Consider the following 17,520-nt stretch of genomic DNA (forward strand, 5'->3'; position numbering starts at 1 on the left):
ATAATCCTGGATAGATCACTTCATCGCATGATACTCTGTAACAGGTGTTAGGTATGGCTTGCAAGAGGGGAGCAGCCATTAGATGACTTCAATAAGCAGATGATGACCTCTCACAAGATGCCTGCACAATGCCAGATGAAGACCACAAGTGTTCAATATGTCAGACATAGTCCTTGCCTTCTGGGTAGCTACACACATATTTGTGTTGTTGTACATACTATCATGTCGCTGGTGATTATGATCATGGGCGGCAGATAGCCAAACAGTTTTAACTCTGAGGTGGTCAAGCTGAAAATTGGTGGTCAGTCCGTCGTGTGCGAGTGAAGGAAACCAGGGTGCTTACCTGCATGGACGAAAGCCACGGGGTTTATTCCTCAAACCCACAAACACAGAAATGAGACAAGGAAAATCAACAATACAACAATGAAAAATGTCACAATAAGAAATTTAATGAAATAAAGGTAAGACAATAAAAATGAATGCTGAGGTGAAACTATAAATCTAACTCGGGGGACCCTCCATGCTGACACAAATACGGACAAGGGGAAAGATAAAAGAAAAAGAAATGTTCTTCGTCGGCCGACACTCAGCTCCAGCCTCAACGAGGACTTTTGGATGATTGGTGGTCGTTGAACGAGTTCGGTCAGTTGGCGAAAGGACCGAGCATTGACGCGTCGACAATGGCGCCGGTCAACCACGCGAACACCCCGAGCCACGAAGCGGCAGGAATACGTTCTCCTCTCTCACTCCACGCCAGAAAGAACAGCGTGGCCACAGCTCCCCTGCGGAGCACCACAGATCAACAACACCTCCTTCCACGATTATTCCAAGTGGCACAAAGGCTCCGAAATTCGCTCCACCAGTGGCCATGGGCATGAAGCAGCCATCTGCTGGCGCAGCCAGGACAAAAGAGAGAGAGAGGGAGAGAGAGAGAGGGAGAGAGAGAGAGAGAGGGAAAGAGAGAGAGAGAGAGGGAGAGAGAGAGAGAGAGAGGGAGAGAGAGAGAGATTCTTTTTCTCCACCAGCCCGAGCTGCTTGCTCTGACGTTACCCATGGCTAATCACTGAGCTCTATCAAAACATCCTATGTCTTCACGACCAATGATGAAGCTCGGAGCATGGCCTCTCCGTTACGATCCCTTTGAGGCGGAGTTTAGTCTCTTCGGGAATGTTTGGATTACGTCGGCCGTGGTGGGGCGGGGTTTACCCCAATGGTGAATGTGCTGGATTTCCGTCGTCAGCATGTTGTTGGCTTAATAGAGCTGATTTTTGATGGCCAGCCATGTGAATGTAAAAAACGTAGGGGATTGATCACAGGGGAAAGCACACACTGGGGAAATTATCCTTAAACCCTATCTAATTAGCATGTCTTCACCCCCCCCCCCTCTCCGACCCCCCTCCACCACCCCCACCCACTCCCCTCCCACCCCCGTGTGAAGAACACATAAACATCCTTAAGCTCACAATTTCCCTGCTTATTATGTACATAGAAATGTCTCCAACACGTCCATGGTCCATGCAAATACTACACAACCCTATCTCCACTATGGTATGTCATCACCTACCCCCCACAAATGTAGCAATACCAATTTTATGTTTTTCCCAACACATGTCTCCACCAACACCTGACAGGCAATAAATTAATGTTGCTGTGATACAAGCTACATTTTTTTCAATTCTTATTGCCTTTTTACTTTTTCCTATTTGGTTCAGATGATTTTATAAAATACTACCTTTCTAAAATTAGGATTTTAATGTCTATCTACAGTTGCCCTGAGGGCATTGAACCAATCATAGATTGTAGACTGAAGTCGCAAGTAGATTGGACAAGCTACGGAAGGCATATTCCCCATACCTATATAGTGGGGCGGCTTAGCCCAAATATTCAAAAGAATTGTGCATTTTGTGATACAAGCACCAAATTTGGCACACTAGTAGACTATCATATTATGAAAAGATCTGGATATTGGGCCATCTCAGATTCAGAGATTTGATTTTTGCAAGATTTGCAGATTTTGCAAGCTGAGATTGCAACGCCAGGGACGGCCGACTCCTTCCTACGAGCTGCCCACGTCACCCGCACAAGAAGAGCTCATCAAATCACTGCAGCGGCACTGCACATCCTGCAACACCGTGCGTATGAACGCCACTGTATGACATATGCTGATGATGCAGAAGACCTGCCTGAGTTCGAAGACTGGTGTCACCAGAGAGGAGAAGACATTCCCAACTTTCAGTACTGGGCAACTGTGCTGGAACTAGAGATGTTGGTACTGGTCTACGTGCGTTCTCTGCGGCAGGCTTCATTCACGACGTACCTTGATGCCCTGACGGAACTGGTCCCATGGTTCCATGCCTTAGACCACACACACTATGCCAGGTGGGTCCCTGTTCACCTGAGGGACACGGTTGCACTCCCAATGAAGCACCCAGATGTAGCCAGATAATTCAGGGCTGGCAACTTCACTGTACAGAAGACGAAGAAGGTGTTCTCTTCGATCCCAATCGAATCGAAATCTTGCAAAAATCAAATCTCTGAATCTGAGATGGCCCAATATCCAGATCTTTTCATAATATGATAGTCTACTAGTGTACCAAATTTGGTGCTTGTATCACAAAATGCACAACAGGTTTGCTATGCTGCTACACTAATAGGCCATTATTCAGTTCGCTGAATTTTTGCTGACATTATATCACACTATGGTTCCAGAAGCTTAAAATCAAAATCCTTTATAATTCTGCCCTCAGCCAAATTTGAACACAACTTCTGGCAACAATGTGCGACTGCACAATTTATATTATACTCTTGTCTTGTAAATACCATACTGTAATTTATTATGTTTCATCCACCGCTCTATTCACCGCTATCTGGTAGCAAAATAATTGAAGTGTGCTGCAGCAAAGTTTCTATCATGCTGTAAGTCCTAAACGAATCCCTAGTAACAGCATGTGATGTTTCTGCTTTCTAAGATAAGTACCTGCTCTGAGTGTAACCCTATTTTAATGTTGGAGTAAATCTGATTGAGAGTTGCCTCCTGATGAAGAGGAATATGTGAGTCTTGGCAATAATGGTAAAACGTGGCCGCCTTTGGAGGACTTTAGAGCGGAGAGGCTTTTAAGTGCTCATGAACTATAAAAAAAATCTGTGGCATGGTTTGAGATGATAAGTGCTCTTTACCAACCAGGTAAAAAGACAGCTTTTTGAGCTACTTCCTGCGTCATTCAAAAAAAATTGCCTTTTGCATAAAATCGGACAACCTGTGCATGTTTTACAGGAAAAAACGTTTTGAATAAATCTCACGTCAACTAAAGACTGGGCATGGAATGCAAGAAGTCAGAGCTAATTTGTTGGTCTGGCCCATTCAGTGCCCAGATAAATAGGAGAGGTACTAAGTCAGCAGGAATCATTCAGGAGACTGTAAATATGTCTCCAGATATTTCCATGTCTTCACCATGACCTTGCGATATATGTAAATATGTCTTCAACATGACCTTGCGATATATGTAAATATGTCTTCACCATGACCTTGCGATATATGTAAATATGTCTTCACCATGACCTTGCGATATATGTAAATATGTTGTTACGTGCTCCTCCCCGACCCCCTGGTCACGGTGTACCTCCGAGCCCCGAGAGGAGCCATGGCAGAAAAATATGTTATTCTGTGTCAGAAATCAATAGGGAAACCACACCAATGGTTATCAACAAACAAATATTATATTAAAAATCACACAAGAATAACGGTACAATAATAATAGCAATCAAAAGTACAATCAACACATCTTATGATGGTACCATCAGCTAGGATAAGATAACTCACTGTGCTCCAAGTGAGTGAAAAAAGAACATTCCCCAATGTCTCTATGGCTCAAAGGTGATCCCCTCCAGCGAGCGTCAGAGCGATATCGAATCGAAACCCGAACCCTGTTCAGATGACGGGCCCAGTCACTCCGCCAAAATAGCACAGAGGCGTAGGCGGCCGAAGCGGCGCAAAGAGTCACGTGGTCCAAAACCGCAGAAGGCAAACTCATGGAGGAATGGGAAATCCAAAGGCGCCCTCCAGGTATGAACGTTCACGGTTCACCGTCGGCGAACTGCAAATTAATCTTCAAACTCCGCGTTGCACACACACATCCCAGATAGACGTCTGAATGGTGAAAAAAGCTGACGCGAAGCAAAGTCCTTTTGCGATGAGCAAAGCGCGAGTGTCAAAATGGCCGACGGCTCGTACTTGAGTCGCAACGACCCGGCGATGATTCTTCAGAATCCCAACGCCAAACCTGACCACGCAGGTTTATCAATCCCAGCGATAACACCTATCGCAGGAATTCCTTTCAAGGAAACTCAAAGTTCACTCGTGACTTTCATTCGACAACGCTCGCTCCGGAGCTTGAAGCGACCAGCTTCTTCCCCGACTTTTTTCCCCACCTTCTTTTTCTCTCTCCTCTTCTTCTTCGTCTTCCGGTTCCCGATCCGGTTTCCTGTTTCATTTAACATTAACCTTTTTACCTTTTGACAATAATAATGGCTATTTCCCTCAAACAATCATAATAATAATACATAGAACCAGAAATGTTTCAAGTGGATGAAAACCACAACACCAGAAGTGACGAATCCATAACGATGTCTTCACCATGACCTTGCGATATATGTAAATATGTCTTCACCATGACTTTGCGATATATGTAAATATGTCTTCACCATGACCTTGCGATATCATTTTTGCACGAATATGAAATACTCAAATTCCTGTTCAACCTTCATCGTCTGCTTGCTTATCTTTTTTTTGGTAAATATTACAAATTACAATACCATACTGTAATTATTGTTATCTATTAATCTCTTCAATTAAAGTGTTTCATCTCTTGTAGCAAAGCCTGGTGCTGGCTCGACGGTAAATGTGGCCGACTTAATAGCTTAGATTCTTGAGTTTGAGCCCCTGTCGGGCTCTTAGATAACACAAGGTGGGTTGACTCAGTTTGTCATCCTTCCGAGGCCGGCAAAATGAGTACCAGCTAACTGGGAAGAGGGGCATACTGCATCAGTGGCACAGCAGTGCTCCCAGCAGTGATGCAACCAGCAGCCATAGGCTGCATAAGAAGTAATAAAGATAATGTCGTATTGCAGAATTTAACTAGGTAATACTTAAACGTCAACTGCTGGAGGAATTGACGTTTATGTTGTCGAAAAGATGATGTAAAATAAAACTGTAATAATTTTTAGGTCATCTCATCTCAATTCTCAAAGAGTCTGTCCGTCAGTCCGAACGTTTTGCTAGTTTTGCTACTCCTCAATTATCACCCGGCTGATTGTTTTGAAACTTGACACATCAATACAAGACTGTTTCCCGCACAATCTCATAAGCTTCGATTTTTATATTTCGGATCATGGGAGTTTTCAAGGGGGAGAGGAGGTAACCACCTGAAACTTCAGATCCCTACGCATCCTTAATTTTCCAACCAATTGCTCTGAAACCCGATACAGCCTATCTACTCGATGGTCCGCAGGATCGCCAGGTCTTAGATTTTTTTTTTGTATCAGGGGGTCTCACATGTTATCAAGGGGGCTCCCACCAAAATCAGCAGAGGTCTAAACTACAACCACAAGACTGTCAGCACACTCGGGGAAATGTATTACCTCAACCACAGAAGGTGGATGGAGGTTATGTTTTCACCCCTGTCTGTCTGTCTGTTTGTTTGTTTGTCTCTTTGTCTGTGAACAAGATATCTCAAAAACTTGAGGACAGATTCGGACGAAATTTGGCAGAGACGTAGTGTATGTGACAGGGGCGAAATTATTAGATTTTGGTGAAGATCCGGATTCGAATCCGGCTACTAGAATTTAAGTGATTCTTCACCATTGGGAGAAAGGGCCAAAAACGATAAATAGCATGATATCTTTAAAAATTATGGACGTATTTGGATGAAACGTGGTGGAGAGGATGGGTGTGTGACAGGAACGAATCGATTTGATTTGGTGAAGATCTGACTATGAATTCGCATACGATAATTATATAATTTTAAAGTGATTCTTCACCATTGGGAGATAGGGCCAAAAACGATAAATAGCAGGATATCTCAAAAAGTTATGGACAGATTTGGACGAAACTTAGTAGACAGGTTGTGTGTGTGTGACAAGGAAGAATCAATTCGATTTTGGTGAAGATCTGAATTTGTATTTGAATACAATAATTATTTAATTTTTAAGTGATTCTTCACCATTGAGAGATCGGGCGAAAAACGATATGTGTATACATATATATATGTATAACATGATATTTTAAAAAGTTATGGGCTAATTATGAATAAACTTGGTGGATGAGTTGGTTCGGTGACAAGAACAAGTCGATTAGATTTTGGTTCAGGTCCGAATCTAGATTTGGCCAATCAGTGGGATACAAAACATAAACGGTTCAGCCTGGCGAAGGTAAGCTCTCTACCGAGTGCCGTTCTAGTTCGAGCTAGAATGGCGGGCAAACATTTCCGCATTGACACTTATGAATCACTAACTCGAAAACACAGTAGGCTATGAGCCAAGGGGGTTGGTCGGTACCATACAGATGGAGTAAGGCTCATTGTGATTTTTAGCAAGATATATGTCCCTAGATATGACAAAAGTGATAGCAGTGTATAACTCTCGGCCATCTCTGTGTTATCACCCGAAATATTATTATACGCCTGCTTCGCTTCGCCAAAAAATGTGATATTTGCTAAAATTGGAATAAATATATGTTTTTAAGGACCACAGAGTGCCAATAATTTGCATACTGGATGCCAACTAATATAGTAATAGAAAATAGACCATTTGTGGGGGTTATTTATCAAAATATTGATATAATGACAAAAAATATGTTAAATTTAGTGAAAAAGTGGTCGAAATCGCTTCGAGTTCAGAATTCACATTGTACATTTTTGTCAATATTTCAAAAATGAAAACTCCCAGAGTAACATTTGACCCCTCAAAATCTTCGCAAGGAACCACTGCATTGGAATATATCATTACTTTGTAATATGGTGGTTGTTTGGGGCACATATTTTGGCAAAGTTCAAAATATGTTCAACCATACCCCCTAATTTTGATATTTTAGAACGAAACATAGCTTTTGAACATTTTAGGTTTATTCGTCTACTACTTTTGGTATCTCAGTGTAATTTTTACTGAGTTTTATTTTGGTATCTCAATCTCAGTTTTACAATCTCAGTTTTGGTATCTCAATGTTACTCTGGGAGTTTTCATTTTTGAAATATTGACAAAAATGTACAATGTGAATTCTGAACTCGAAGCGATTTCGACCACTTTTTCACTAAATTTAACATATTTTTTGTCATTATATCAAAAATTTGATAAATAACCCCCACAAATGTTCTATATTTCTATTACTATATTAGTTGGCATCCAGTATGCAAATTATTGGCACTCTGTGGTCCTTAAAAACATATTTATTCCAATTTTAGCAAATATCACATTTTTTGGCGAAGCGAAGCGGGCGTATAATAATATTTCGGGTGATAACACAGAGATGGCCGAGAGTTATACACTGCTATCACTTTTTTTCATATCTAGGGACATATATCTTGCTAAAAATCACAATGAGCCTTACTCCATCTGTATGGTACCGACCGGTCAATTTGGGGGGTCTGGCTCATAGCCTACAGGTTAGTTTACGTCCCTCCCAGTGACGTGGAAATTAAGAATGAGCTTTCCGCCAGTGGAAACATCGTTAGTGCACAAAGCATTCGTGCTGCTTCTTGCATGAACAAGAAGTTTGTCATGTTTGTGTCGGTCGAGCAGATGTTGGCGGACGTAGTCGAACAAGGTTTGGTCATTGAACCGAACACTTTTCTTTCCGTGTTCGCTCTTCAAGCTCCGACGGTTAAAATCACCATCAATAATATTCCGCCGTTTACACTACTCGCAATAAGTTAGAGATATTAGTCCGGCAGCTAAGCTAAATATAGCATAACAATTGTGCATTTTGTGAGGAAAGCACCAAATTTGGCACACTAGTAGACTATCATATTATGAAAAGATCTGGATATTGGGCCATCTCAGATTCAGAGATTTGATTTTTGCAAGATTTGCAGATTTTGCAGATTTGCAAGCTGAGATTGCAACGCCAGGGACGGCCGACTCCTTCCTACGAGCTGCCCACGTCACCCGCACAAGAAGAGCTCATCAAATCACTGCAGCGGCACTGCACATCCTGCAAAACCGTGCGTATGAACGCCACTGTATGACATATGCTGATGATGCAGAAGACCTGCCTGAGTTCGAAGACCGGTGTCACCAGAGAGGAGAAGACATTCCCAACTTTCAGTACTAGGCAACTGTGCTGGAACTATAGATGTTGGTACTGGTCTACGTGCGTTCTCTGCAGCAGGCTTCATTCACGATGTACCTTGATGCCCTGACGGAACTGGTCCCATGGTTCCATGCCTTAGACCACACACACTATGCCAGGTGGGTCCCTGTTCACCTGAGGGACACGGTTGCACTCCCAATGAAGCACCCAGATGTAGCCAGAGAATTCAGGGCTGGCAACTTCACTGTACAGAAGACGAAGAAGGTGTTCTCTTCGATCCCAATCGAATCGAAATATTGAAAAAATCAAATCTCTGAATCTGAGATGGCCCAATATCCAGATCTTTTCATAATATGATAGTCTACTAGTGTACCAAATTTGGTGCTTTCCTCACAAAATGCACAATTCTTATGCTAAGTTGCCCCACTATATTGGCAGGTTCTTCGGTGTGGTTGATTTTGTGTATTAATTATGTTGAAAAAAGTTGTTGGTCCTAATTCTATGGTTATTAATGAGTGTGAAAAAACACAGCATTCTTGATTTCAATACCCCAAATACCCCAATACCCCAAACCCTAACCCCAATAAAAAAAACTAAACTCACTCCCACAATATCCCTAACTTATTATGAGTAGTGTATTAATAAACATAGGGGCAATACCCCTGACAATCACCTGGTCGAATAAACAATATACTGCACTGACTAAAGGTATTTCAAACCAATTTGAATGGTTTCTAGAAGACAGGGCAGCATGTAGAATCATACTAACATAATCATAACACTTTAAACAAACAAACAAAAAATACCTATTTTGGGGGGCAACCCCCCCCCCCCTCCCCCTCCCACCTCATGAACCTCCTCAGACCTCAATTTTTCTAATGCCTTGAACAAACATTGGTACATCACGGGCGATGAAGGTTGTGGTGAAGTTTCATCGAAATTGCATGTGTAGTTTCTGAGAAGAAAGCGAATACCTATTTTAGGGGGGAACCCGCCCCCCCCCCCCCCCGTAGATGTGAGATTTCAATGTATTTCTTTTAAACATGTATTCCTTTATGAGCCAGAGAACAACTGTTGCCAGGTAGAAAGAGGGATTGAGGCAGTGCTTTGTTCTCGGAATTCATGGCAGCTGTTGAGATAATCTGTTGGGCAAACTGTAATCTGTGTGCTTGACTCCTTTCTCTTTCTCATGGCTCGTTTTCTGCTTACATGGCAGGGAGGGGCGGTTGGCCGCTCCTTTAACCACTTCTTATCTCCTTGCTTTAGGGCCTTAGGCTGTTCTTTTGGCTCGTAGGCCGCTCTTTGAATTACTATAAGTACAGCACACTTGTTGATTACTCTCCGGAGAGATCTGCCAGGATTTGTGTACGTAATAACGGCTTGCTTAATTGCTTTCTCTCCCCGTGCACGTACTTCAATAAATTTCTCTGTAACAGTCTGAAGGTGTTTGTGGTCCAGTCCATTACAAGTGACCATGACATGGACCACCAAAGGGGCAGATTTTTCTATAGAATATTTTACAAAAAAAAATTATCATTATTTTATAAATGATTATTTTATAAATGATAGAACATGAGGTGACTAATCCCACCCCCCAATTTGAGGATGGAATGAAAGAAGTGGTTGAATCCTCACTCATTCCGTCGACTGTACAAGGCAGCGCAGATGATAACATGGAAGTAGCCGCAATGGATCAGGAAAAAAGGCCACAAATGTTCAAGTGAGGACTCCTTTGATTCTGAGAAGAATTAAAACAAGATTCAGATCGTGTCAGGCTCGCAGGACCTCCAAGGTGAGTCCTACAGCAGGAACCCCGTGGTGGTACTGGAAACAGTACCAGAAGTACACTATTTGACCGAAAGTACGTGGACACCCGAACATCGAACATCTCATTCCAAAATCATGGGCATTAATATGGAGTTGCCCCCTCCCCCCCCCCCTCACCCCCCTTTTCTGCTATAACAGCCTCCACTCTTCTGGGAAGGATTTCCACTAGATGTTGAAACATTGCTGCAGAGATTTGCTTCCATTCAGCCACAAGAGCATTAGTGAGGTCAGGCACCGATGTTGGGCGATTAGGCCTGGCTCACAATCGGCATTCCAATTCATCCCAAAGGTGTTCGATGGGGTTGAGATCAGGGTTCTGTGCAGGCCAGTCAAGTTCTTCCACACCGATCTCGACAAACCATTTCTGTATGGACCTCGCTTTGTGCACTTTGTCATGCTGAAACAGGAAAGGGCCTTCCCGAAACTGTTGCCACAAAGTTGGAAGCACTCAATCGTCTAGAATGACATTGTATGCTGTAGTGTTAAGATTTAGCTTCACTGGAATAAGGGGCCTAGCCTGAACCATGAAAAACAGCCCCAGTCCATTATTCCTCCTCCACCAAATTTTATAGTTGGCACTATGCATTCGGGCAGGTAGCGTTCTCCTGGCATCCGCCAAAGCCAGATTAGTCCGTCGAACTGCCAGATGGTGAAGTGTAATTCATTACTCCAGAGAACGCGTTTCCACTGCTCCAGAGTCCAATGGCGGCGAGCTTTACACCACTCCACCCGACACATGGCATTGCGCATGGTGATCTTAGGCTTGTGTGCGGCTGCTCAACCATGGAAACCCATTTCATGTAGCTCCTGCCAAACAGTTGTTGTGTTGACGTTGCTTCCACATGCAGTTTGGAACTTGGTAGTGAGTGTTGCAACTGAGGCCAGACGATTTTTACGTGCTACGCGCTTCAGCACTCAGCGGTCCCGTTCTGTGAGATTGTGTGGCCTACCACTTCAAGGCTGAGCTGTTGTTGCTCCTAGACGTTTCCACTTCACAAATAACAGCACTTAGAGTTGACCGGGGCAGCTCTAGCAGGGCAGAAATTTGATGAACTGACTTGTTGGAAAGGTGGCACCCTATGACGGTGCCACGTTGACAGTCACTGAGCTCTTCAGCACAGCCCATTCTACTGCCAATGTTTGTCTATGGAGATTGAATGGCTGTGTGTTTGAATATATTTACCAGTCAGCAATGGGTGTGGCAGAAACAGCTGAATCCACAAATTAGAAGGGGTGTCCACATACTTTTGTGCATGTAGTGTATATATATAAATATACAGTATATACACGTGGGTGTGTGTGTGTGTGTATTTATACGTATATTATATTTATATCCTTTTTTCTTTTTGGCAATGATTTATAGAATTTTTTCTTGTAAAATTATTTGTTGCAAAATTGTTTGTGTGTTTTTTTTGTGTGATGGTCTGTGAGGGAAAATATTTTTGTGTTTTTTGATACTTTATAAAAGCACACAAAAGTCAAGTCTCTCTCTCCCTTTCTCTCTCTCCCTCTCTAACTCCGTCGTGGCTCTGACTTTGTGAAAGTGTGGGTACACCATCCTGGATGAAAATCGATCGGCTGTCTTCTTGCCGTGGGCTTGTTCGAGAGAACTGTCTGAGGTTATATAACGACAACAAGAACAACATTGTTTGGTAAATCTGAAGCGCTTGGAAGTGGACACAAAGGAAGTGCGGCTGCCACTCCTGATGCCATGTCGGACGATGTGTGCATTGTGAACCAAATAATGTTGGCTCATGAGAATGTGCTTTACATTACGCAGAACTGGAGCAGTGAACCAAATTTCAAATGTGATACCAATGAATGAAATTCACCCAAAAAGGGAAGTAAAGGAAGAAAAGAAAATGATGCAGAAGAATCCACGTAACGCCTCTGGTCCCTCTTCATTGCATCATTAGCGTTATGGAGGGCAGCGAATGAAAACCCGCAAAGTACGATCTAGTCGTTGATGTATGAGTTTTCGGGTCAGGCATGCACAGCCCTCACATGTCTACCTTTTGGCATGAGTCCTGACTCCTGACAACACACATCATTGACTTTCCATGAATCATTACTGCAATCCATGCTAACTCGCACACCATCAAGCTAGTTTTTAAGTTACACATGCTGGCATTTTAAGTTATATTTCTCCTTCCATATATTCTATGTCACTCTGAATTACCAACACCTCACTATCAGCAGCAGGTATCTATGCTATAAGAGAGCTGTGTCTGTTTGTGTGTCGCCATTTTCTCAGAGACTGCTGAACGGACCTTCGTCAAACTTTTAGAGGTTCATCAGTGAGTGCCAGGGAGTGAGTGTATTAGGTAAAAGATGTTTGAAAAAAGTTGATTTTTTTGGACTTTTAAAAAATTGTTCTACAGTGCCCAAGCCTTTGTAGCTATGTGAAAGGTAAGATTAAATGATCCCTGACCCCATTCCTGAGTGGGTGAAGGGAATTCTTTTGGGGCTGACAAAAATTAGAGAAAAAAAAAAAGATTTCTTCAAAATGCCAAAATGATTGGAACAGCACCGGGCAACGCACGCACTCCTGCTAGAAGTATATAAATAATGCCAGCAGGCAGATTCCAAGCCTTCAATGTTCATCGTTTACTCAATAGAAGATCATTTCCCTCAGTTGCTGTTGCAAAGCAATTTAATGGATGGTGTACCAGTGTTTCGTCTTTTGATTCCAATCCTCTCATTGAAATGCAGTGCTTTCGACATTCTTTGCAAAATATTGTATTAGGTCCATTATCTCAGCTATTTCCACATCTTCTACTGTACCTTTATTTTCTACATGAGTTCATTATTGGTCTATTTAATTGGCCAATTTATTCAAATGGACTTTGAGGGCCATTTACAAGTATTTTCTGCTTTAACTATTTTTTTATTTCCTCTTTATAACCCTGCCTATTTATACCATCTAATTCCATCAACAGCTATTTCAAATCAAATATGTTTGTGTTTGGCTACCCTTGTTGTCATAGTGATTTATCAGCTATGGAGGTTGACACTGACTCACTGGAACCATTTAGTTTTGCTCATAAGGATATTACTAAAGTACATCATCCACCATGAGGCTTAACATATAAGTAGAAAAATAAAATGTGGATCAGAGTGAAGGGAGAGGGGCACATTAGTTGTTCAAAACTTAAAATTGACGTCAAAGGATGTTGTATTAAAAAAAAAAAATCTGCTAAATTGTAAAATAACAATGTCGAAAATTTAACATGATTTCCTTAGTGTCAGTCATTGACTTTTTTCGATGTGCTAGTAATTCACTTATTGATCAGAATTAATTCTGGAAAGGCTGGCCATGCAAGATTGGTATTGATGGAAACTGTTCCAAACCCACGTGATCATTGCATGTTTCCCTTTTTTGAAATGCGGTCAAAATTGGCTTTTACAGACCACAAACTAGTGCAAATACCCAATCGGAAAATGTATCAGCTTTGAAAGGTGACAAACAGGGTTGGCGGCAGGAAGGGCATCCGGCCGTAAAACATTGCTTCAAAAAGGGGACCAACAAAAACAACAACAACCACGGTGCCAGAAAAAAGGCCAACCCCCGCTTTGCGGGGAAAAATGGCCTCTAAAGGTGTTTTTTTTTTTTTTTGCATACTGGGCAGTTGTTATAGTTGTTGTTGATGTTTTTGTTGTTGTATAGCCTCGGAGAGTTGACAGCCGATCGATTTTGCAGGAGCGACCCAGAGATCCCCCACATCAAGGATGGTGAACCCCACCTTCACTAAGTCAGGGCTATGAGAGAGAGAGAGAGAGAGAGAGAGAGAGAGAGAGAGAGAGAGACGAGAGAGAGAGAGACGAGAGAGAGAGAGACGAGAGAGAGAGAGACAGAGAGAGAGAGAGAGAGAGAGAGAGAGAGAGAGAGAGAGACGAGAGAGAAGAGAGAGAGAGAGAGAGAGAGACGAGAGAGAGAGAGAGATGAGAGAGAGAGAGACGAGAGAGAGAGAGAGACGAGAGAGAGAGAGAGAGAGACGAGAGAGAGAGAGAGAGAGACGAGAGAGAGAGAGACGAGAGAGAGAGACGAGAGAGAGAGAGAGAGAGAGACGAGAGAGAGAGAGACGAGAGAGAGAGAGACGAGAGAGAGAGAGAGAGACGAGAGAGAGAGAGAGAGAGACGAGAGAGAGAGAGAGACGAGAGAGAGAGAGACGGGAGAGACGAGAGAGACGAGAGAGACGAGAGAGACGAGAGAGACGAGAGAGAGAGAGAGAGAGAGAGAGAGAGAGAATTGAATTTTGAATCCCTTTTATTGTATTCAAGGACACAGGAAAAAACATATATGCAACCAATCAGTTCCAAAGAAAAAAAAAATCAAATCAATCAGGGAATTATAAAGTAATTATCACTTTTGAATCATCGACTGAACACAAAACATTGCCAATACACCACTTTCTCTCAAAAAGTTGGACGTTTCCATTACTGAAGAAGAAATCAAATTCTAGCTTGAGTCGTGTTGAGACAAACCCTTTAAAAATAGAAATAGCATCAGAGCCATAGCCATTATCTATTTTAATTTTCCGAGATATATATATATTGCATATTTTGCAACAGCAACCAAAAAATTGAGAAGAACACCCACGTCTCTAAATGTGGGCCTGAAAGACACACCAAATATAAACATATGCATATTGAAAGGAAAGGACAGTTGATGAAAAAGATATTCAAGGAAAAGAAAAAGCGATGTCAGTCTACGGCACTGTACATAAGCATGAAACAAATCCTCCTGATCACAGAAAGGACAAGTTTCCGGCAGCGAGCTGTTAATATGGTGAACAGAAATATTGGAGGGGAGCGCCCAGAGTGCTAACCTCCATTGTACAGTCACGTGAAAAAGTAAGTACACCCCATGTAAAGTTTTGACTTTTTCAACATATTTCAACATACAGCTATTTGATCTTCATTTCAACAATATTGATAGATAAAAGTGATATAATATAACAAATATCATGAAACATTTACATTTTGTAGTCCATTGTATAATTTAAATAAACATAAATGCAAATTTCGCATGTGGAAAAAGTAAGTACACCCCTACATTTATCACTACTTCAAATACCTAAAATTAGAATCAGGTGCACCAGCTCAGGTGCAAATGATTAGAACATCTTTGGAGAGGATCTTGGAAGAACCTGTCTTATTTAAACCTCAGACATTTCGTTTGGTTTGCTCTTTGTTGTTGGAAGTGTGTGGCGTCACCATGCTGAGATCAAAAGAGCTCTCTGGGGCATTCAGAAAGAAGGTTATAGATGCCTAAGAGTCTGGGAAGGGATTTAAAAAGATCTCCAAACAATTTGAAATCAATCATTCGACAGTCCGGAAGATCATGTACAAGTGGAGAAGATTCCAAACAACTGCCAACTTGTTCAGGCCAGGCCGCCCCAGCAAGTTCAGCCCGAGAGCAGACCGCAAGATGCTGAAAGAAGTCTCTAAGAACCCCAGAATGTCATCACGGGACCTACAGGTAGCTCTTGCCACTGTTGATGTCAAAGTGCACGAGTCCACCATAAGAAAGAGGCTGCACAAACTTGATCTACATGGGAGGTGTGCCAGGAGGAAACCTTTGCTGTCCAGAAAGAACATCAGGGCAAGACTAAAGTTTGCCAATGAACACCTAGGCAAAGACCAGCACTTCTGGAACAATGTGCTCTGGACAGATGAGTCAAAGGTAGCGCTATTTGGCCACAGTACCAGAAGACATGTTTGGCAAAAATCAAAGACAGCATTTGACCACAAGAACATGATAACAACTGTAAAGCATGGTGGTGGAAATATTACGGTTTGGGGCAGCTTTGCTGCATCAGGGCCTGGGCAGGAATATCCCACGATGAATTCTTCATTGTACCAGAGGGTGATTGAGGATAATGTGAGGCCAGCTGTCGGAAAGTTGAAGCTCAACCGAAGGTGGACCTTGCAACATGACAATGACCCTAAACATACCAGTAAATCCACCAAGGAATGGCTGAAAAGAAAGAAATGGAGGGTTCTGGAATGGCCAAGTCAAAGCCCAGATCTAAATCCCATCGAGATGTTGTGCGTGGATTTGAAACGAGCTGTGCATGCAAGAAACCCCTCAAACATCACACAGCTGAAAGAATTCTGCATGGAGGAGTGGGCAAAAATTTCTCCCAGTCGATGTCAGAGACTGGTAGACAGTTATAAAAAACGCCTACTTGAGGTTGTTTCTGCCAAATGGGGCAATACCACCTATGAGAGCCAAGGGTGTACTTACTTTTTCCACATGCGAAATTTGCATTTATGTTTATTTAAATTATACAATGGACTACAAAATGTAAATGTTTCATGATATTTGTTATATTATATCACCTTTATCTATCAATATTGTTGAAATGAAGATCAAATAGCTGTATGTTGAAATATGTTGAAAAAGTCAAAACTTTACATAGGGTGTACTTACTTTTTCACGTGACGGTATATCCGCTAACACACCATGTATTGGTAAGGTGTACATGCAAGGCCAAAGGGGAGTAGAGGGAGACCCCGACCCTAACCGCACTGACCACAAAGCTACTCGTGTTCTCGCAGAGAGGGGTACATTCTTGTTTTTTCGAGAGAGATCACGGATTCCAATCTTAGTTACAAGATGAAAAGGGGGGCGGGGCAGGGGGGGGGGGAGGTATGTTCAATCTCCGGCTGGAGGGAAGAAGAAGGAGCACTTCGATTTCAGGGAAGGTTAACCGAAAATCCTCAATGGATTTCAATCCTCAATCAATCCAACACCTTCCCAGCCGATGTTTAGCTGTCTAAATTTCCTAATGACTATACGTACAACTTGGCCTACACGTCGGACAGATCGAGATCCACCTGAGGTTGCCACCAACCCAGCAGGTTTCCACTTAACCCCAGATGAATCTCTCAGATCACATACTTTGTTAATCCCTCCTTGGATAATTTTTTTTATCAGGGCATGGCTATGAGAGATACCAGGAAAAAAATATTGAAGAAAAGGGGTTCTTCAAGGAACATTCGACAATTATAGCCCTCAAGCAAGCGGGGGACGTCAAACCTTCTCCAAGTATCCAATAAACTCTGATAGAATCTCGGAAGAGAGGCAAAATTTATATGCTCGAGGTCTATCAAAAGAAGCTGCCGATCATATCTCAGTCTACCAGCCTGTTGTAACAGAAAAATGCAAAAGGCCGCCAGGGCAGCTGTTCAGCGAATAGCAGTCTCTGCAGAGACTGCAGCCGAAAAGCCACAACCCGGCCAGAGATATCAACTGGTTTGATGGCTGTAAAGCAATAATTCTGTGCCATAATTTTGTTGCAACCAGATTATTTATGACAAGAGTACGACCTCTATAAGAGATGGACCTCAGCAGTCCTTCCCATGCTTTCAATCTGTGCATAATT

At 42.4% G+C, this 17,520-nt stretch overlaps 1 protein-coding gene across 1 annotated transcript in view; it reads right to left on the minus strand.

Moving 5' to 3' along the window:
- Nucleotides 1-5,041: 5,041 nt before the first annotated feature.
- LOC144890784 (general transcription factor II-I repeat domain-containing protein 2-like) overlaps nt 5,042-17,520 on the minus strand; it is a 28,179-nt gene continuing 15,700 nt past the window's right edge. Inside the window, exon 2 of the mRNA XM_078772610.1 lies at nt 5,042-5,090. Within this exon, the coding sequence (XP_078628736.1) occupies nt 5,042-5,090 (49 nt within the window). The remainder of the gene's footprint in view (nt 5,091-17,520) is intronic.

The sequence above is a fragment of the Myxine glutinosa genome, chromosome 2, assembly GCF_964187855.1.
Source record: "Myxine glutinosa chromosome 2, kmMyxGlut1.1, whole genome shotgun sequence".
Lineage (NCBI taxonomy): Eukaryota > Metazoa > Chordata > Myxini > Myxiniformes > Myxinidae > Myxine > Myxine glutinosa.